The sequence below is a fragment of the Formica exsecta genome, unplaced genomic scaffold (genome assembly GCF_003651465.1).
Source record: "Formica exsecta isolate Colony F162 unplaced genomic scaffold, ASM365146v1 scaffold556, whole genome shotgun sequence".
NCBI classification, from domain to species: Eukaryota; Metazoa; Arthropoda; class Insecta; order Hymenoptera; family Formicidae; genus Formica; species Formica exsecta.
In genome coordinates this window covers 321,629-345,524 of record NW_021852808.1, presented here as the reverse complement: position 1 = coordinate 345,524, position 23,896 = coordinate 321,629, and the positions used below count along the sequence as shown (strand labels likewise).

The window sequence follows — 23,896 nt, the reverse complement described above, 5'->3', positions numbered from 1 at the left end:
CAGAGAATATATTTGAAAATACATTACATTCTAAGAAAATCAATTGACTATTAAAATATTTCTTTTTTGTGAACACGCATAATTCGCAAAAAACTTTATTTCTTACGTTAGCTCGTTACCTCGAGAAAATTCAAGCATGGAATCGAAGAAAAATGTAAAAGAAATATAACATTACAGAAAGATAAGTACATATTTTTTGTATTATGTAACAAGCGGATAAATCTTAAATTCATTATTTATTGATCTGACAATTTAAATCAGTCCGCGAAATAATGAATATATTACTATAAAAATTGTGCGCATCGATATTCTATAGAAAATGTTTCGAGAAATAAGGGCGGAAATATATTTACTTTTAGAAATCTGTTACATGTGTATATTTTTATTTTTGCAAAGTTACAAAAGTACCGCGCATTATAAAATCCGAACCATTATTATTCATTATTAATGATATTCATGATCGATAATGTTTTTCGTATAGTTCTCCATACATAGTGAATCTTTTTCTGCCGGGATTAAACTACATTTGATGTTTGACATTTTTATTGAGAAGAAAATCGATAGCAAATCTATTGAAGAATGTAATTTTAAATAACATTTCACGATAAAATGAGAGAGCTCGGTATAAAACGAAAAATCTTTTGTTTTTTGCTTTCAAAAAATTATGATATTAAAATTACAAAAATATTTAAAATTGATCTTAAAAATTAATGAAAAGAATTATAATGCTCAATAAAATTTATAAAAGAAATTAATATCAAATTAATTAAGGAACTTGTAAATGAACGGGAGCACTTAAATTTAGAAATATCTTATAGATCTCATATTTAGCTTATAGATAGCAATTGTCTCGTAAGATAGAACTGTCTCGTTTTTACCACGTTTTTCCACGTTAGTTAACGGCTGGTAATTTATGTGGGTAAAAATAATACAACAGAAATGTGTGTGTGCGTGCTACATTAAGTACGTTAAACGATTGTCTGATGTGCAGTTAATACTATCAAATTCACAATTCAATAATTTATAAAAATAGATTTATGTCTTCTTTTCCGATGCAGTCACATAAGTTATGATCTTGTTAGTCATCATCAATTGCACTTTTAATAAGATTTAAAGTAATAATAAATGTCGAATATTTTATAATTTGTATGTCGAAAGGAAAAAAACGTCAAATTTCTTTAAATTGATTATTTTTATTTTCTTGTATCGGTGTTGATGATATAATATATTTACAGCTTTTTAAAATATAATAAAGATGTGATATAAAAACAATTATGAATGTGCTTTTTTAATAAATTACCGATTTCTTAAATAAATAGTCTACACACACAGTAATTTTTATTCGTAAAATCTTTAGATTTAATTGAAATAAGTTTTTCCTAAGAAAAAATGTAATCTACGTATTTGTAGTTATTACAATTGCGTATATTTAATTTTTTCTTAAGTATGACGATGTAAAATAAACGTTATATACAAGACATTAAGTTAATATTTGCGGCCTTTAAAGAGGAAAAATATAGAAGCTATGTGCCTTCATTTTACAAAATGAACAGAAATGTGTTTGTGTGTGTCGCAAAGAACGCAGTTGTCCCGGAAACAGGACAATGGGAGAATGCAGTTAAGGCGAAACAAGGCGTGCGCCATTTTTCACGGTACGAACGATGACATGACCAAGTGAACGCTATTGCAAAGGTTAAAACAAACCGCACGCGTGCAAAGTTCTTGCGAGAGAACGGTAAACTGGAATGTGCTGGAATGAGTATTGTCTTTGCGAGAGAACTACTGCAAAACGGAGAAATAACTGAGCAGTAATAACAATGGCACATTCAATGTATTTTTCGAAACGTTTTTTCTCAATTATATAAAGTACGAAATGAAAGAGGATATATATGCAAATTTTTCATAGAAAGAAATGCAAATTTTTAATTTATGTGTATATCGCGCGTGTGTATGTTGCATCGTTATATTTTAATATCTCCTAAAATAAAAATAATTAATAGTGAAAACAATTAAAATCATGTATATTATACATGAAAAAAAAAAAAATCGCGGATATAAACATCTGTTACATGTGTATATTTTTATTTTTGCAAAGTTACAAAAGTACCGCGCATTATAAAATCCGAACCATTATTATTCATTATTAATGATATTCATGATCGATAATGTTTTTCGTATAGTTCTCCATACATAGTGAATCTTTTTCTGCCGGGATTAAACTACATTTGATGTTTGACATTTTTATTGAGAAGAAAATCGATAGCAAATCTATTGAAGAATGTAATTTTAAATAACATTTCACGATAAAATGAGAGAGCTCGGTATAAAACGAAAAATCTTTTGTTTTTTGCTTTCAAAAAATTATGATATTAAAATTACAAAAATATTTAAAATTGATCTTAAAAATTAATGAAAAGAATTATAATGCTCAATAAAATTTATAAAAGAAATTAATATCAAATTAATTAAGGAACTTGTAAATGAACGGGAGCACTTAAATTTAGAAATATCTTATAGATCTCATATTTAGCTTATAGATAGCAATTGTCTCGTAAGATAGAACTGTCTCGTTTTTACCACGTTTTTCCACGTTAGTTAACGGCTGGTAATTTATGTGGGTAAAAATAATACAACAGAAATGTGTGTGTGCGTGCTACATTAAGTACGTTAAACGATTGTCTGATGTGCAGTTAATACTATCAAATTCACAATTCAATAATTTATAAAAATAGATTTATGTCTTCTTTTCCGATGCAGTCACATAAGTTATGATCTTGTTAGTCATCATCAATTGCACTTTTAATAAGATTTAAAGTAATAATAAATGTCGAATATTTTATAATTTGTATGTCGAAAGGAAAAAAACGTCAAATTTCTTTAAATTGATTATTTTTATTTTCTTGTATCGGTGTTGATGATATAATATATTTACAGCTTTTTAAAATATAATAAAGATGTGATATAAAAACAATTATGAATGTGCTTTTTTAATAAATTACCGATTTCTTAAATAAATAGTCTACACACACAGTAATTTTTATTCGTAAAATCTTTAGATTTAATTGAAATAAGTTTTTCCTAAGAAAAAATGTAATCTACGTATTTGTAGTTATTACAATTGCGTATATTTAATTTTTTCTTAAGTATGACGATGTAAAATAAACGTTATATACAAGACATTAAGTTAATATTTGCGGCCTTTAAAGAGGAAAAATATAGAAGCTATGTGCCTTCATTTTACAAAATGAACAGAAATGTGTTTGTGTGTGTCGCAAAGAACGCAGTTGTCCCGGAAACAGGACAATAGGAGAATGCAGTTAAGGCGAAACAAGGCGTGCGCCATTTTTCACGGTACGAACGATGACATGACCAAGTGAACGCTATTGCAAAGGTTAAAACAAACCGCACGCGTGCAAAGTTCTTGCGAGAGAACGGTAAACTGGAATGTGCTGGAATGAGTATTGTCTTTGCGAGAGAACTACTGCAAAACGGAGAAATAACTGAGCAGTAATAACAATGGCACATTCAATGTATTTTTCGAAACGTTTTTTCTCAATTATATAAAGTACGAAATGAAAGAGGATATATATGCAAATTTTTCATAGAAAGAAATGCAAATTTTTAATTTATGTGTATATCGCGCGTGTGTATGTTGCATCGTTATATTTTAATATCTCCTAAAATAAAAATAATTAATAGTGAAAACAATTAAAATCATGTATATTATACATGAAAAAAAAAAAAATCGCGGATATAAACATATTTTATTTCTCTATAAAATTTGTTTTTAACTCTAATTAGGTGACGGTCAGATAAAATTAAATTCAAGATAATATTGCATACAGTCCTAAAATATTATTTCAACTTTTATTTAGTCTATATTTTCACAAAAAATTGTGTGCTTGATTTAAAATATTTATTATCAAAATCTTCTGCTCAAATTCATAATCTATTTGATCGAGATGCGAATAAAGTACCTCATTAAAGAAGTATGTAAAGATTAAAGAAGCGAATGTGGGATCTATTAGCTGGAAGCTAGGAGCGGATGTGACATGCCTTTCATCCCGACTATCTTGAGGAAACCTCTCTCGAGAGCTGGTCAAATAAATAGCCAGCCTTACAGCCAACTCTCCTCGCGAGCGGTCAGACCGAAGCGTGTCTCCGTTTTGGTGGATAGACCTGAAGATAAGAGTGTCTCGACCGGATACGCACCTCCGACTTCGTCCCTGTCGGACGAGTCGTCCCTCGGGGGAAAGACTCTTAAACCATCCCCTCTCTCTCCCGCAGAATGTAGGAAATGGGCAAGGAAGGAAGGAAGGAGACCCCCCCGGTATAAAGTAACGCGAAACAGCGGCGCATTATTCACGGCATGAATTATTGATGAGCGCGGCGTAAAATATGAACGGCGGCGAGCCGTTATCAACGCCGGCGCAGAGCTCGTCGTCCGCACTCTTTTGATAGCGCGAGCCGCATCGGATGCGAGAGAAACACCCGCGCGCTCTCTTTTACCCGCACGATGTTCGGACAAATGGCCACGACACAGATGACACCGCGCGTGTTACGTTACACACACACACACACACATACGTTACATACCGCCGTCTGCCAACGGAATCACTCTTCAGAGTTATTTCACGCGAACTCGCCCGCGTTTCGAGATCCTCGTCGTCGCTCGTGTCCCTTTTTCTCTCTTTGCCGTCATTTTCGAAAGACGATCTGCATCCATATGCGCGAGTTGTTGGGTTCAGAGACGGTAGAATCGTCAACATTACCGGGATTTCAACATTATCGCTATAAAACATTGATGATGATAAGGTACTCAAACATGCAACATTGAGAAATAATTCCCGCGCTATTATACTTAAAAATTACTGATTTATTTCAATGTACAGGGTGTTAAAAAATTAGACCGACAAACTTTGAAGGGGAATAGAAGACTCGAAAATAAACATTTTTTGTTAATGATATTTCTCTTTGCGACGTTTCGTTTTTGATCTTATATCATATTCAAACTCTCAATAGAACAGAGATGTTTAGTATCTTGACAAGTTGCATGTGATTTGTTTATCATTATGGAACGATATACGGATATGGATAGAATTGACTGACATCCATCTTACTCACTTATTGTTTAAGTCACAAATTTCTATTTCATACCATGTAATATTAAAACTAAAAAGAAAAAATATCGGAGAGAAAAATAGTATTAACAAAAAATGTTTATTTTAAAATCCTCTATTTCCCTTCAAAGTTTGTCGGTCGAATTTTTTAACATCCTATATATGTACGGACATCATTATACATATAATATGTACTATATGTATATAATGTATTGTATATATGTACATATAGCGCGGATTTCACACACATTATATAATAGTTGAATTGAACGTTTGCATTATCGGGTTAAAAAGGTATAGTCCATTTTTTCAAGATATTTTTATAGAATCGCAGTTTTTTATTTCTGGTCGGTAGAAGTACGTTCACGAAGACGGTTGAAATTCTAGTCGGCTGTTATCCTTGTTATGTAAAATGGAAACTAAACTCCCGTTTTGAGAATTTCACGTTTCCACAACGCGGTCTCATTGATCCCGTTCGGGCTTTCATGAACGCGGACTCGTATCGGTTCGAAGAGAGATGCCGTAGAATCGCGTGGCTATGTGTGCTGCGGAAAAATATTCTTTTTTTTTCTGTTTCAGCTTTAGCGCATCTCCGCGGGGTATTTTTCCGTGTAACGCAATAGTTGTGTATTCGTCGCTTCGGTTGGCTTTGGTGACTCTGATCGGTACCGGAAAAAATAAAGTTGGTTCGTCGTGTTGGCGCACATGCAGTGATAAGTTCGCTTTTTTTTTTATATATATATATAAATGTATGCGATAGGATACAAATCAATAAAATATCAGGGCTCACATAAGGTGCCAATGTTATTAAAATCGAATTTACGTCGTGATCGCACAATCAGCTGATATATGTAATTCATTTTAATTTAAAAAACATTATAAATATTTATAAATATTTAATACACACATTGCATGTGTATTGTAAATATAAAATTTATATTCTCATTCTGGAGATTATTATTTTTTTTTGGCACATTTGTGCATAACAACAAAGCTCCTTTGAAAAATCGATTGATGAATGTGTTCTCTTTTGTTGGTATTATCTCCGCATAATGAGTTGAAGTTTTCCGTTACACGTCGAAAGTTATTAAACATCTTAAGTTTTGGCACGCTAAGTTTATACCTGCAAATATAAACTCTACGATGAGTGAATGGAGAGGCATGTGGCATAATTGTTTTGCATTTGAAACTCTGAAATGGCCATTAAAATTTTAATAAAGTTATGGATAAATGCAGGTTAAATTGATAATCGAGAAACAATAAAACTTTTTACTGAAGGCTGAAATCATTATCGATTTTTTCAATACTGTATACTTTTGTTCCTGATTTTTTTCAAAGAAAAAAAATCCCCTTAATTATGTAGAAGCGTTCTTCTTGACCGCAATGTAGCGAGTGAATAAAGAGGCCTGCAATTGGTCAATTTTAATAAGAACGATATTAAAGAGCTTTTTTAGAAGCAAAGTGCTTCGTAAGGTGTTTGCGTTCGTAACGCGATAAAATTCTCATCAAAGGCGCGATGGTCTTCCGTTATTATTCCGTTATTATTTTCCCGCTTGGCGAGGTTGTGTTTCACTTCCTCGAGAGGGGCACTTATTTTCCTCCGATGAGAGATCTCTTATCCGCCTAAATACAGCGTAGGAGAACCGTTTAAGCCTCCGCACGGACCATCGTTTGCATTCTTGTTTAAGCTGAGATAAAAGGAAACGAATAACGCGACTCGCAGAGCTGCATTTAACGGCAAGTGTAAGAGAATCTGCTTCTTGTTATTTTAGATTTTACAGAGAAAACCCGGTTAGTGGAAAATAACAGTCTCATTTCTTCGCTATTTAAGTGTCAATATTTTCTTTTGTGAAGTCCAGTCGACGATAACTGTTAAATTAATAATTGAAAATTTAACGATCATTAAATTAATTGTTTTCAGATGTATTTTGATAAACAAAAATTTAATATTGTTATTAAAATTTTCTTTCTTCTAAAAAGAACTTCTCTCAAATATAATTAATTGCAGAAATCAAATTGATGTGGAAATAATTATTGTCTTTTGAGAGAAATTTTTATTTGTAATAAAATTAGAGAGAGGGAGCGTACGACTTCTCAGATACTCTATGTAATTGAAATCATCCCAGACAAATAGGTATGATATATAGTAAATATCTAGCGAGAGCAGAAGCGATCAGTAGAATACACTTCTCAGACAGCGAATTTTGCCTAATCGCGACGTCGATATTCTCAGGGGCGCGATATAATTTCATAATCAGAAAACGAGCGAGGTGGAAACGGTTTCTCCGATCGAACGTGGACGCAATGCCAAGTATATCCTACGGGCCGGGATTATGTGTTAAACAGATATATAGACGCGCCGCGCGTGCAGGATATCGCATGGGTCGTCGGTGCATGCCGAGGATATTGCAAAACAGGCAAAAGGAATTCGCGAATCTGGCGCTCGCACCCTTCCAACCGCCCATCCTCTCCTCCGTCCGTTTCAACCCCCGAGGGTTGCATTATGACGGGATGCATAATGCAAGATGGGTACGCCGACGAGCTGTCTGTGCGTCATACATAGCAATGGCAGACGGACGCGATTCTGAAAAGGATTTTCCGAACGGGATATCCTCGCCACGGACCGCGTATATTTTCCATGGCCGAGGTCGAGCGAACAGGTTGCCGCTTTTGTCGTCGATTTTCTGTGCGCCGCGCGATATCAGCCGGCGCTCACCCCGATCGATGTGGACGAATGGAACATTTCGCGGAGCTTGAGTCGCGTATCGTGGAAACTGGCTGGAAAATCAGAGAGAAAGATGTATATTCTAGAGTGAAAGATATATAAGAAATGACATGATATTGGACGAGAGAGAGAGAGAGAGAGAGAGAGAGAGAGAGGTAGATATTATTTAGAAAAAAACTGTTTCGATTATAAAAATTTGAAAACTTTTATGTAATTTAATTTTGTTATTTTTCTATATCTTATTTTATTTATTTTTATTCAATCAAATTTTATTTCGACTAAGATCGATTTTTATTTTTAATCCGTATCAAATATTGCGTGCACGATAAGCGATTATTATCGTATTGAAAAAAAAAAAAACAAATATGCATTAAATATGATTATTCTTACTTGCGTAATGCGACAATCGTAAAAGCTCTTAAAATTTCGTAGCTATCGTAAAAGGAAAATGGAACGCAGAACCCACGACGAACGTGCATTCTCATCCGCACGGCTCTTTTACGCGTGTTCATTTAACTATCCTGAAAACTAAGCCAATAATCAAGTTTTTCGTAATTCTCAGATTTCACCGAACTAATGCGAGCACTCAGTTGGTAGGAATGTGCAGGCCGCGTTTTCGCAGAGAAATGCAATCCCGTAGTCCGTCCTCAGTTTGTGTATAGGTGTTTATGCGGAAGTGAGAGAGAGAGAGAGAGAGAGAGAGAGAGATGACCTCCCATGTGCACATATACATACGTACATACAGACACACATATACGTAACAGCTCTCCGTTGTTTACACGCATTCCATTCTCCATTGATCCTCTTTGCGCGAGGTCGGGGATAGTTCGGTCCCGGTGTGTTTCCGTCGCTCCCGGGATTGTTTATAAGACTTCCGGCGGCTACCACGCTTTTCAAAGCTCTTCAGGACTCCTGTCCAGATTCCACCTCCCCCCTGTCTCCTATCTACCTTGGTCCCCATTTGCTCTCCTTTCTCTTTCCATTTCTCCTTTGGTTCTAGAAATAGTTATTTCCTTCTCGCTCTTTTGGTCTTCCCCCCTCTCTCTCTCTCTCTTTCTGTCTTCTCCTCCGTCTCTTCCAATCCTCTTTCTACGGCAACCCGATGCCAGACAACAAGGGAGATTGTATGTATTACCTCGCCTGTCTGTCGCACGCCTGCCCCGCCGTTTCCCGATCTACTTTCGAATCTCGCCACGAGCGATGCGACGCGACCCGGCAGCGCGTCTCGTAATGCAATACGATCAAATCGAACCCCCGTCCTCCTGTCACGGATTCGCGATTCTGGCATGTACACGCGTACGGACGAAACACTTCAACACTCTCGCATCGAAGATAAGCACGATATAAGATCCGATACATAACTAGAATTCCTTCAGAAAATTTTACTGTAAAGGCTAGAAAAAATACGTCTTACATTACTAGTTTTAAGAGAATATTAAGGAGTTTACGTGAACATTATAATACATAATTAATACACATTAATTTATACAATATACGAATGCTATCGAAAAAATTTATATTATTTTTGTAATTTTTTATCACAAACATCATCCGATATTAGATAGAATATATCATATAGAAAATAGAGTTATGATCGTGCGATATAAATTTTATAAATAATATCTTAACAGATACATTAAAAAAAAAAATTATGGTCAGAAACTTCTTTCCCAGTTTTTAATTGGCAATAAGTTATTATAATAAAAATTGTTTCTTTAAACTTTGATCGCGTATATAAATTTGTCGTTTAAAAATGCTTGAAAAGATCGGGCCTAAACGCTTGATTTTAACTTATTGTCGCATTCAGGACACGGACGAGCAGCTTGTGGTGCTTGTCGTTGACAGAAGTTAATGGAATACCGCTACCAGGTACGGGGGTAAACTTCTACGAGGTCAACCATTTGTGTGAACTTGTGCAGCATCGTCGTAGTGTATGCACTACGTTGTCACGGTACGGGTAAACTTGTAACGGGACATAGTCAAATACGGGGCGCAATCAGATATCCCTTCCTTGTTTACATGATAAAGTTAGTTATATATACCGCATTTTTTGTGTACATTTTTTAATTTTAAGTCAATTTTTTTTTCAATAAAATTTATAAAAAAACTCAATACAAGCTTTTTTAAAATTATCAGTTTGAAAATTAATAGTTCCTTTGATCGAAATCATTTAACTTTAGATAAATTTTATTTTAATGGAATTTTAATTCGTAGCTCAATTATTATTACCAGCTAATGTATTTAATGTTTAAAATTAAAAAATAAAGATTCTATTCAAAGAATGGAGCGAATTTTTATTAATATAAGTCGTTTTCAAAATTAGTTCAAAGCGACTATATACTAATTCTTGTGTGCTCGATCAAAATTCGTAAAAAATCGATATTGTCTTGCGGATTTCGATAGACGAGCGAAAGGAAAGCGCGCGATTCGCCAAGAATATAAACGTCATTCCGAGATTGAAGGGGTCGCGTGTTAGAGCTTCGTCTTTTTTTTTGGATCACGTTGCGAAACACGAGGCGTGGATAAGCCGGCGATAAAGTAGCTATCTCATATCTCGACACGCATACATCTCACCTCACCCGCGCTTCGCTTTCCGTAAAATTTCGTGTGATACGACTCGCGACGATCCGTCACGCTTAAGTCTGATTTTGACCACGAATTTTATATATCTAGTTGAATGACCAAAATCTGTATAGGAATGCCAAGTACAACAGACAATTAAGAATTAAATTAACAAAAACCTTGAATAATCCTATTGTGCATCACAGATTAAACCTTTCGATCATGTTTTTTCGGCCTTAATAACTGCAATCTATTTTTTTTTAAATATTAGTATTGTGTTTTATAATTTATGTTTGAATATATAATTCTAAGATAATGATCCAGTTATTTTAATCTGGAAATAGAGATTATTTTTACTTATTTCACTTTATATATTATAAAAAAAAATTATGACAGGATATATAATTAGCGTAATAAGGTCAAATGAGTTGAATAATTTATTTGGTTCGCAATTAAAAGCAGTAATGCCGAGTGGCTTTGAAGTAGCATAACGATTTTCAGGTAGACGCCTTCTCTTCCTAGAGCCTCACACAAGCACAGTAATTAAAGGAAGTGGTACTTTTCCGTTCTTTGAAATACACAGCCGTAATTTTTCAAAGGCTGCCGCCGTTTGGAAAGGATTAAACGCGTTAAACCTTATTTTCTTTTGCAACTATATTTTTTTTCTAATGGCTAATCTAATAAAATTAGAAGATAATTGCTCCAATTGTTCTGAAAGCACATACGGAAAATTTGTAAGTCAACTTTGATAAATACATATAACACAGTATTAGAATGTTTAAAGTTGGTTCAATGCTCTAGCTCTATTTTTCAATACATTATTTAAAAATTTAGTGGAAAACACACTTTTCTAAAAAATATCAGTGTTCACAGTATTTATATGTATATCAAAACAAATGACATTATTTTACCAAAAATTTAGTAAGAAAAATGTATACAAATCAAAATAACTTAAAAAGAAAAAATATTTATTTTATATTATAAAAAGCAAAGGCAAAAGTACCTTAAAATATATTATTCCTCTTAAAAGAAAACTCTTAATCAATGACTCGCTTATCTCGAAAACTTAGAATTCTTAAACAGTTAACTTATTTGGACAAAAGATGCAAGCGTTCGAGAACGCCGCAGACGCAACCGCAAGGTGAGAAGTCGAACTTTCACAATGAGAAGGATGGAGGAAGAGAGAAATCAGTTTAACGAACTAACACCTAGCAAACGTATTTCCTTTTCCTTCTCTCTCTTTCTCTCTATTCCCTCCCTCCGTGTGGCTTTTTTTCGTTAGATCGAAGGCGATGCGCGCAGCGGCCGTTCTATATCGGGGCGAGACTCAATTGGGTTCTGGACCGCGGTTATCCGTTTATCGCTATATAACCACCGGAGGGTTGGCGAGGCGGATACATCCCCGCGAAAAGAGAGCGATTAATCACGTTTTACTCGGCTCCGAGTCAGACCGACCAATTTGGCCGGAAAGGTCGTTGTTTGCTCGATAAGGCGCGCCGGGGGTGGAAAAGCGAAGCCGGCGATGCCCTGTGGAACAATCGGCGAATCTCTCGCCGGTGATCCGCAATATAGACAAACAATCTTATCCGGTCACCGACGTAGGAAAACTTCAGTCGCTTTCGTTCTCTTCTTCTCTCTTTCGCTCCCTTAGCAAGCAACCGTTCGTCCCGATTCACGGAGTCAAATCTCTACCAAAGTCTACCTCCTCGATCTTGCGTCGGCTCTGGACGCGTCGGAGGGTGCATTTTTCATGATGCATCTGGAAACACTCGACTTGTAGCGTCTTACCGCGGTGGGTAAGGCATTCCGGGTTTCTTTACGACGTGAACGTGAGATGGTGTTCCTTGCGGTTGGCGAGGATATCGTTTTACGACATCGCGCTGCCAATTTGATAGTAATTTTCGACAATGCGCTTTAGTGTTTCAATGTCCAAAGAAACGATAACTGCGCAGAATAAGCTTGACAAGTATATAAATAATAGAAAGCACGATCTTCTTTTTTCATACTTCTCTATTATTGCCCTCTGTAGTCTTGACTATCTTTTATTAGATTTATTAGAGAAATATACGGAGATAAAAACTAGGTGAATTTAGTTAAGCTATAAAGCTATTTAAGTAATCGTACAATTTTCTTTTTTTAAAAAACAAATGTTGTTTAAATTTGAACTAAAATAAAATAATGTAATGCCGTTTCTAAAAATTGTTAATTTAAACAAAATTCCGATTGTGATCAAAAAGCGAAATGCTACAGAGTCGTGCATATATATATACATGATTTCTAACGAAATAAAATCAAACAACACCGTCGAGACCCTCCATCTGTCTCTCTTTTTCCTTCTCTCTCTCTCTTTCTCTTTCTCTCCGTTCTCATATCTCTGTCTCTATCTATATCTGTGTGAAGAGACCGGAGGCCCGCAAGCGGTAAATTAATTCGAACGACAAGCGCAGTCGGCGCTTCCACTTGCGCCGAATAAACATCAGGGCCAGAAGTTGACCAGACCGGGGCGATCCACGCTGGAGGACCCGCCATATCTGGGATCTACGTGCCCATTTCCCGTGGTCCGTATAACGTATTTGGCACCGATCCTCCGCTGCATCTGCATCGGACGTCGTCGGCGTTGCACAGGACGGATTATAGGACGTATATCCCGTCGATTGCAAATTGCGCGACCCCATCTCCGGATGCTGTCATTAAATGCTTAATACTTATAATGATGATATTGATATCAATATTGGCGCACAAGAAAAATAATCTGCGCAAATTTGTTTCAAATCTCTAGCATGCCTTGGAAAAAGTTGCAAAATATTTAGTATCTGATTATATTTGTGTTCGAACTACTTACTCTAATACTTTTTACAACTCTTATTTTTTTCTAATACATCTTACTGTTTAATTAAGCGCAATTTTTAATATACAATAATGTGGATTTGAGACATGTCTTCACATTGAAACTTCATATTTTTAATGGTTGAATTATTGCTTTATTCTTATGATTTATCTTGTAATTGACTTGAGACCTAGTCGTGCGAGGGCTAAGCGATGTAGCCAGATTGCAATAGTAGATTACCGGAGGAACTAACTACCGTTCATGGACTGTAATCTAAACAAGCTATCATTAATTTTACTACGTGTGGTGGATGCTCCTAGTACCAATAAACATCAGGGACAGGGACCATGCCCGCCGGCGTTCCTGACGCACTTTGGGTGATGGCATATATTCGAGATATACAGCGCGCGTTTGTATAATATACGTATATTTAGTATCACGGTGTATTTCTCTCTCTCTCGGCACCAGATGTTGCCGTTCGCGCGGTTCGGACTTCGCGACGAACGTTCGTTCATTATTTCGCGACTACCTCATGCTAATTTCGAATAAATTCGGACTTGAGTATTTCGTATCTGCGCGCGCGCTTTCGAATGATTTACGGCTTGCTTTTAGCTACTTCACACAAAATACATCAAAGATAGAAGATAAATAAACAAAATTCAGTAAATCCAAAAAAATAACTGCAAGCAATCATTTTATTTCTTGTTTATCTAATAATTCAATTGCTCATTTCTAGATTGAGAGAAATATTTTTATTTTGTGTAAAAATATGGTTTTTTTTTGAAAATTTGCATTATTTTTAAATGAAAGAGAATTTCATTAATCTCGGCATACTATCATTGAGTTTATCTTATAAATAGATAAACATAAAAATTAATTTGATATTTAAGAGCATGACGTATTTATTTGCTTAAAAAATAATTTTATATAATTGCTCTTTTTGCAACTTTTTGGAATTATTTTAACGCAAGCAAATTATACTATTTTAATCTATTATCGACGCAATTGTCGATAGTCGATGGATAATCGATTGTTATGCGCGATATAGTACATTTCTACTCTCTGTTGGTGGAATTATGTCAAGATCTAGTACGGCTGAGGTTAAATCGAATTTATAGCATTGAACCGATTGTTCGAGCAGTTAATCGGTACATCAATCACAGAAAAAGGAAAGAGCAATTACGCAACGATATACAAGCTATTAAGCTTTTATCACGATTCTTTAGCAGGTAGTAGTATTCAGGATACCTATTCAAGATCAAACATTAGACAGAAACTATTTAACTATTATATATAGTTATATAATAGTTAAATAGTTATATAACTATTATATAATTTTTATTATATATGTAAACCGTTAATAAAAACACAAATTTACTTCCTAACTTTCTCTTCATTGTCAGAAAAATTTAAGATAGATAAAATATATTTAAATCACTTTAATAAAATTTATTAACATTTAATCGATTTAACCATTAGTGAGAGAGAGATCTGATAATCTAAAATATTTTTAATTGGATATAGAGATAAACGATTTGCCTCGCTGTTTGCTATGCATGATTTGACATGAAACACTACCGTGTCTTTTGATTATTCTATTGTCCATTATTGGTTAAAAAATTTTATTTATGTGGAAAAGGAGAAAGTCACCAGCGGAAATTGATAAATATATGACAATTCATATTTAGATATCGTATACTAAGATAGAGTAACTCGATGCAATAAATCGTAACGCAGTACGAGATGAAATATTTGCAAAAAAGCGCGATCGTTTCTCCTCTATTTACTGCTATTGGATAAACATTCGGGCAAGAATCTGACAGCTCGACGGTGGATAGCGTCGCGCTTCCCGGAGTAAAGTGGTATACTCGAGCTACACTTTATTTATTTTCCGGACTGCAGATATAACACACCGTTGGCATTGTGCCCCCGTTGCATCTGCGTTATTGCTCGTTGTCGGACACAACAGATTTCGTATCGGACACCTTTCAGAATGTATCGACTCTCGCGTCAATCGCAATAAGCGTAGCTCGATGTAATGGACCAGGAATGATATATGTGACAGATGGTTGCTGTTCAAATTGTGCATATGCATCTCGATTTTCTTATGTAGTTATATTGATTGCTTGGAAACAAATGCATTTTGGCAAATTTTTTCGAGATATTTTCTAACATAAACTATTTTTATATATTTCAACTGTATAATAAATAATTTAAGATACTAAAAATAACGTATTTAAATATAATTCGAAATTTTTCAAGATATTGTTTGAAGTTTAACTAAAAACTGGAAGAGCTAACTTTGCCGGGTAATACCTATAAAATACCCATTGCATATTGAACATTACTTACTTCCTTGGCGAGTTTTATATGCACAATACGTAGTTGAAAATGTGAATAGCGTGTCTCGTGTATTTCTCGGGAAATTCTAGATTTCACTCGCGTCAGTTTTCTCGAAAATTCCATCGAACCGTGTCGAGAGAGAAGTTCTTCTACGGGAAAAAGTTGAAGTCACTCACCGATTGGCACGTTGACAGCGAAGAGAACGACAAGGGCGCGATGGTAAAGCATTGTGCGCTGCGATGAGAAAGAGAGGAGCCGAGGGAATCGTCCGCCGTCGATGGCAACCAGGCTCCGCTCCCTTTATCTACTTAACCCCGTCATCTTCTGCGCGGACCTCCGTTTCCGGTGCTCTGACGCATAGCATGCCTGAAACAATAGCGTTAGTTCGATCATTTAACCGATCGGGCAAGCGTCATCGGCCCTGTCGTTGTTGCTCGCCGCTTTATCGTTCGTTTCCAGCGAGCGAACTTTCGGTCTCGTCGGCATGTTGCAGCTTTGCATCTCGAGATCTATCACCAGTGTCGTCGCGTCGTGTTCGCGTTCTCCGGTCGAGCGTATCGTTTCGCTTGATGACATTCATCGATCGTATCTCGACTAACTTTGCTAAGAGCAGAGCGCCGTTAATTTTGCGCTGCCCCCTAAATAAGAAATTACTTTGACATTTTGGACGCCGCGTTTACGGTCACTGCGCGATTAATTATCAATGCAATTGCACCGCGCGCGCGCGCGCGCGCGCGTGTTTCTTTGTTCGAGAAATATAAATGCGATTGGTAAAATTAAAACGTTTATTTATCAACAGTCTTATTTCTTTTTGGGTTGATATATTATCAAGAAAAATATATTAAGGCAATAATTTGTTATTCATTTTAACCGACTTAACTTTGCAGCATATAAATCAACATACAATTATCTTTATAAAAAACATTAATGCAGAAAAGCTTTTTTCTTTTTAGAAATATACTTTTATGTTAAATGAAATTTAGATAATATCTCTCGCAGTATTTCCGGAAACTATTATTTTTTTATTGCGGTATTATTTATATGAATCTTACATTTATAAAATAATGAACGTCATGATAAATTTAATTACATCGCTGTTACAGTTTTGACGAGCGCGCTGTCGGCTAAAATAAGTTATTTCTGCGGATTTATAAATTATCACGAGCGCCGGCACAGAATTTACGAGAACGAATGCGGATGGAATGCAAATAGCACGTTTGTCACGTTTATGTAAGTACGTGTCACGTATATATTCGGCGATAAATTGCTCCTAAATGCATTTCCGCTTTAGACGCTTTCTGTCGTCGTGGGAGAGATTAATCACACGTGTCTACCGTCTATTATTTTATGACTTATGTGCACCGCAGACAATATAGCGATGTTACGGAGCTTGTGTAAAGTGGTCGATTTTATAAATACCACATAAGTTCCGCTTAATACGCACAGTATGGTTCGCGATTCACAATTTACTTCCGTTCATTATACACACGATCGTTAAGCGACGATAAACTGCCAGTAATGTCATTTATTTCCGCCCGAATATCCGGTCCTCGATCATCATAAAATAATCAGAGCGTTGCCCAGGTTATTGTATCGGTTGTCCCGTGATGATATATTAATAAATAGATAAATAAAGTTGCAATTAAATATAAGTGTGCCATAAGCAACGCCAAATCTTGATATTTTCAACTTAATATATATGAAATATGCATGAATTTAATGTGATTAAAATATAATTAAAAAATTTTTATATAATTAAATGATATTTTATGTAATATAATTTTCTTCAATTTTCTTCAATTTGAGCCATCAATTTAGTCCGTATGAAAAAAAAAAAGCTTGTATTGCAAAGTATGCTTGTTGAAGAGTAGAATAAGAGATATATAGAACCTTTGTTTTTTTATCGGTGAATATTATTAATTACGCTTCTCCGCGTATGAATATCCCTACCTTCTCGCATGTTTCATAACCGTGTCTACTTCCGTCGATTATCGCTCGTTTAACGCGGCGCATTAATCGAACTAAAACATCCGAGTGCCGCCCTATTCGTCGCCCGTTTTGTTTCCGTTTCATCAGCGCGCGAAGAATAATACGTTAACACAATGAACGAACGCGCAACTCGATTATCGATGCTCGCAAGTTTAAAGCAAACAGAGTGCGGAGAAAGGGACCGCGGCCCTTCGTCATCGACATATCGAGACGAGACGGCGGGGTAAAATGCGAAACACGAAGCTAGAACGACGCCGCGGTTCGTTATCGGGGATGTGAATCCATATCAGCGTCGACAACGGGCGACCGCAGGGCGACGAGTCACTCGGCTCTCTTGCACATAAGTGCAAAAAGTGTCCAATGGGGTTAACGTTAATTTGCATTCGTGCGTTATCTCTCGACGGCGTTATCTCCCTGGCCTGTAACCTGCCTGCCTCGTTTGCGACCAGCAAAACAGAATGATAATCCAAACTGTTGCCGCATTCGCGGACAGTCGATGAAGAAACATACGATATCTATATTTGCCAAAGTAAGTTCACATACGTTTATCGTCTCGCAAAAAGTTTCCGCGAAGACTAAGATAAACCTGGAAATTTATAGAAGGATCTATAATTAAATGTGTTATCTTACAATAGATAAAGCGATTCAATCAATTTTGTTGTCTACTAATCCTGTCTTTTTGTAATTATAAATGTAAAACGTGTATTAGAACGGGTTAAAGGAGAAGGATATCGTGCCGATAAACGGCGCGTACGCAAGGATGTTACGTGCATAGATTACAGGATAAGCAATGGGTGGTTTGTGATAAAGCTGGCGTGCAAGATAATGCGGCCGAGATAATTATTTTTCAGCTACGACTGTTGGTAAATCTTATTTCCTTTTCGTGATTAATTGGCGGACCCCAGGCGGGAGTGTGATAATGGATGTGAGATAGATAGGCTAGGAGTCCGAGAGAGGATGAAAAACAGTTCCTTGAATAAATGTCGGACGCACCATCTTGATGCGCATGAATGACGACCATACTGATATATGCAGATCGCTACTTGCGAGAAATTCTAATTATAAATTTTACTACGTGTTAAACATAATTTCCTTTATCTGTATAAAATGTTTTAAGAAGAAGCTCGTAATATTATTTGATATCTTTATTTTAGCATTGAATTTTGTGATAATTAGTTAATTTCCTAAAAAGGTGCTTTTCTCTATAATTTTTGTGTATAAGATGAAAACTTTTATCTCTCTAATAAATTTAAAAAATTGTAATTTTTAATTTAAAAGCGGCTTTTTTAACATACATAATATGTCTGCATTTCTCAGCTTTTAAATTAAAAATTTTTATTTATTTAACAAAAAAGTTAAACAAATTATTTAAAAAATGATTGAATTTCAGAATATTGATCTCCAATTTTATAAAAACAGAGCAATTTTTTAGACTCCCCGCAGAACTTTAATATTTCCCTATGTAATAATTACTTGAAAAAATGCTTATTTTCATTTATTGCTCATTATATCATCATTATGCATATGTTTTTCAAAATCCCTTCAGTATTGCAAGTTTGTGGCAAAATGCATTAATCGAGCTCCGGAGAAAAACCGGGAATCGACGGAAGGATGATATGAAAACCAGTGAAAATATGAATGAGGAAATGATTAAATTTGATACACTACTCTGTCAGACGATTCCCGAGTGCTTTGACGAAGTTCGGTTCCGTTCGCGAGAAAGAGACAGAGTCAATAAAGGTTACCTACTTTAGATACGGAATATGTAAGACGCGCGCACATGCGAGCCACCCCGGTGTACGGATAGATAAGTCGGCGAATTCGTGAATATTCAGCGATTCCGTCGACCTTTTCCGAGACGAGTTTACGGCGCTCGGCCTCGCTTTTACGAGTTTGTCAAGATGAAACGACTTCGTGTCGAATCGACGAGTCATTTTTTTCATACTGTCGTCGTAGACGCGTGCGAAACTGAGAACTCGACGACATTGCGGGAATAAGAGTCTAGAATCTCGCTTTAACAAACGATACTGTTAGAGTTACGTTAAGAAATAGTTTGAGCCCCCCGAAAGGTCAGATTGAGATATGGATAGGGTTGCCAGATTTGAAAATCCCGAATGGAGGACACGAAGCAGTTTTACCATAAAATATTGCAACCCTAATTATATATTTATTATATATATAATTAATATATTTTAAATTATATCTATTATATCTATCGTCTAGGAAGCAGGGAGGTCTCTAGTTTCTTCTCAAATAGCACCGCTTGACGAAAAAAAAGGGGGAAACATTTGCTGAAATTGGAGGAGGTGTACGGATAGATAAGTCGGCGAATTCGTGAATATTCAGCGATTCCGTCGACCTTTTCCGAGACGAGTTTACGGCGCTCGGCCTCGCTTTTACGAGTTTGTCAAGATGAAACGACTTCGTGTCGAATCGACGAGTCATTTTTTTCATACTGTCGTCGTAGACGCGTGCGAAACTGAGAACTCGACGACATTGCGGGAATAAGAGTCTAGAATCTCGCTTTAACAAACGATACTGTTAGAGTTACGTTAAGGAATAGTTTGAGCCCCCCGAAAGGTCAGATTGAGATATGGATAGGGTTGCCAGATTTGAAAATCCCGAATGGAGGACACGAAGCAGTTTTACCATAAAATATTGCAACCCTAATTATATATTTATTATATATATAATTAATATATTTTAAATTATATCTATTATATCTATCGTCTAGGAAGCAGGGAGGTCTCTAGTTTCTTCTCAAATAGCACCGCTTGACGAAAAAAAAGGGGGAAACATTTGCTGAAATTGGAGGACAAATAGCGTCCTCCGGAGGACAGAAAAAATTTTACTAAATTGGAGGACTGTCCTCCCGATTGGAGGACGTCTGGCAACCCTAGATATGGCCCAAATAGGCTGGATGCGTCGTTGATTGCGATTATCATTCATTTGTTTCATTCGTTCATTTTAGTTTCTGTTTGGCGAGTTTTTGTTTGCCGAATTTTTATCTGTATAATCCGATTACCGATATCTCACCTTAAGAAAGTATAATTTAACAGCAAAACGTACGATTTGAGATACAAAAATACTCTTATTAACGAGTTAACAAACAAAATTTATAAACTATATAATTATATTATCACGAATATATCGATATGCATTCAAAAATAAATACAATCTTTCGCGCAAAATCCTTCCTTATCTATTTCGATTAATATCGATAGTATTCGTTCGTGGCATCATCAAGATTTTACGTTGCATACTATAAAATACGTTGTAATTATTTGATTGACATTGTTCAACATTTCAGAAGAATTAATATTTTTTAATTACTCTTGAATTTCAATGCAACACGGTAAAAAAAAAAAGAAATAAGTGGCACGATATATTTTAATACATTAGATTTTTTTCAAGTTTATTCTACATTTTTCCGCTATGGTGTTTATTCATTGAAATATAGGCTCGTCGGAATTATATTGACTTTAATTCCCGTTTACGCGCAATCGGCCTTCGCGATTGACGAGGACATTTATATTAAACAGAAAGTTGGCCAAAATCCAAAGTGATACCGGCACTTGCCGCCTCCCTAGTCGGTGTTATTTCCTGGTTATAGGTTAGACAGCGCGTCCCTGGGGTTATCAAATATTCGCTGAAGATACTCACAACTACTGAACTTGTATCGCATCAAATATTTCCCCGTATCCCATCTGTGTTATTTCTCACGTCCGTCACGGTGATGCAGCCATCCCCGTAGAAATACTCAACAAATTTGTTCCAAACTTTATATTCCAACAAGAGACTTATAATAATATCTTGCAAATCAATATCTCGACCTCGACGATATTTACGTACGGTGGTATCTTCAGTCCATTTTTTATTTACAAAATTATTTATAAAATGTTTTGTCATCAGAGGTCGAAATCTCCGCTTGAATTTATTTGAAATCAATACGCTAATTATATGCTAATTTATATTGCATTTGATTTGAATGACGCTCGCAGACTGTGATAGTCTAATTTAATAAATTCTATTTTTAGATTTTTGTAAGTCATATATTTATTTTAAATACGATCCCCTGCTAACTGTCCCTGAAGTCTGACTAAAATAAACTTGATAGATGACTTCTTTCAAATGCCGAGAGTAATTTCACTCCGAAAAGCTTAATCGCGGAGTTAATGAACACCGGCAACTTGCTCGCTCTACTCCGTGTCGTCTTATCATAGATCATTATCGTGAGGTATAAAATGTCCCGCAGCATAGCCGAAGGGACGAACAGAGCCGATAATTGCTAAAAAATGACGGGAGACTTCGTACTTTTAGCGGCCACCATCTATCCTCATTAGGATAAAAAATATTGGTTCACTGGCTCCTCCTTTTTCTCTCCCCGAGTCGTAAGTCCTCTGGCAGGATTTCGTCTTCGATGCAAGATTACTTGTCAATTAACCGATCCTCGCAGAAAGGATTTTAAGGGAAGTTCATTTGCAAAGTCTGCGGTAGAGACAAAATGGATTATAGGCTTCTCGTTTTTTTTTTTTTTTTTAAATCGGAGAACACGCGAGAAGGTGAGAATGTTCGCCGTTCCTCGGCATAAGGAAGAAATCAAACCCGAGAAACATGGAGAAGAAGAGAGACGAAGGAAAAAGTCCGAAGGGACCCCGATCGGGGAAAGAGACCTGTCGATACCGTGACGTGATGAGTGACAGACCTTTTTTCCCCGGCTACTCCATTAACATCTCATTATGAACACTTCAACGGCCTCGCCCCGCCCGAACGAAATATCTTAAGTCGAGTTCTCTCGAACTTCCATTAAAATATCTGCCGAGCCCGGCGAGCCCTCGCGCCGATCGCATCGAAGCGATCGGAAGCGTTTACGACGAGCCCAACGCCGCTTTGAAAGTGTTGTGTGGTACCCGGTTGACGGAGACAGGCTTTTTTTTGCCTCGCGCGCTTCCTTTTGTCGAGAAATTGGCGGTGGCGCGTCGACGGTTCAGAGCGGAAAATCGGATAAACCGCGTGAACGTGACTTTTTTCCCCAGACTTATCTCTCCGGACTTATCTCCCCGGAGATGCGCAACTAGAAACGAGGTGCCCGAAGGAAAATGTGTTAAGTTTTTAAGACAAAAACGCGAAACATTTGAAAAACACGGTATTTTTTCGAATACAGCAATAATAATATTTTTAAAAAGATTAACACTTTTTATCCTACAAATATCCTGAACCATCCTGGACATATTCAGGATGATCCTGAGGACGTTTTGTGCTGTCTGGGTATTAAAAATCATATGTTGCGAATGGATGTATATTCACATTAATTCTTTGTATCACACTGAATTTTATTAAAATTTATATATACATATAATACGTTGCTATTTTAATTCGCGATTGTATGTAGATCATACGCTTTATTGTATTATATTGCACCACCTGTGCTAACACGAATCACAATCGATCGCGCGATATGTCGCACCTGGTTATCGATACCAAATTCCAATCATACATACACGTGTGCGCATTGAAATTCCTTTTCGTGCTATTATCATAACTAGCACGGCAGTCGAAAGGTCGTGGCTTCTAGCCAAATTGCGCGGGCGCTATTAAATTAGAAGACGCCACAAAGCATATCCCTTGAATGCTAATGGAGTTAGCTAACTCGGTCTCTCGAATGCTACTTAATCGCTTCCTACAATTTCCACGTATATTTACGGTAAGCGAGATGCACGATTGCGTCGTATTCAATGCAGAATAGTTTAAGAAATCTTTGTTGAACGACAAAATATTCCTTAACGATTTACGAAGGGAAAAGTTTAAGGATGTATGTATCATATGTTCTACTATATCTTTTGAGTATCTGTGCAAAACCTGAGCACACACACACAATTCTCTTAACGGTTTGAAAATTATTTAAGTTTAAAGTAAGTATTGATTCTTATAGAAAATATTGTAGTATTTAATTGATAAATTTGACAAGGAAAATACATTGGCAATGAAAAAAAAATTTTATACATATATTAAGAAAACTCTAATAAATATTTGTGCATAACTTGATTCAGATCCACTTATACGTTTAACAGTAATTTACTAAAAATTGTAGAAAAATATTATCTCTCTCTCTCTCTTTCTGTAAATTACTCGTTTTTTTTTTTGTATCTTGTGGTTGATTTCAGAAGGTATTCGCGATCAAAAGTTTTTATTATAAATTAGGAAAAATATTAATTACAACTATTTTCTTTTACGTTAAAAACCGTTATTATTTTGTGATATTTTAATTTTTTTATAATTTGGATTTATTTATTTGATTTTTCAAACAGTATAAACGTAAGAAATATGTTA

The 23,896-nt window shown here is 35.8% G+C and overlaps 1 protein-coding gene across 1 annotated transcript in view; it reads right to left on the bottom strand.

The window, feature by feature from the left end:
• The window catches only part of LOC115242016 (lachesin-like), a 152,956-nt gene that overhangs the window by 53,083 nt on the left and 75,977 nt on the right, over window positions 1–23,896 (bottom strand). Inside the window, exon 2 of the mRNA XM_029818018.1 lies at window positions 15,754–15,943. Within this exon, the coding sequence (XP_029673878.1) occupies window positions 15,754–15,805 (52 nt within the window). The 5' untranslated portion in view covers window positions 15,806–15,943. The remainder of the gene's footprint in view (window positions 1–15,753; window positions 15,944–23,896) is intronic.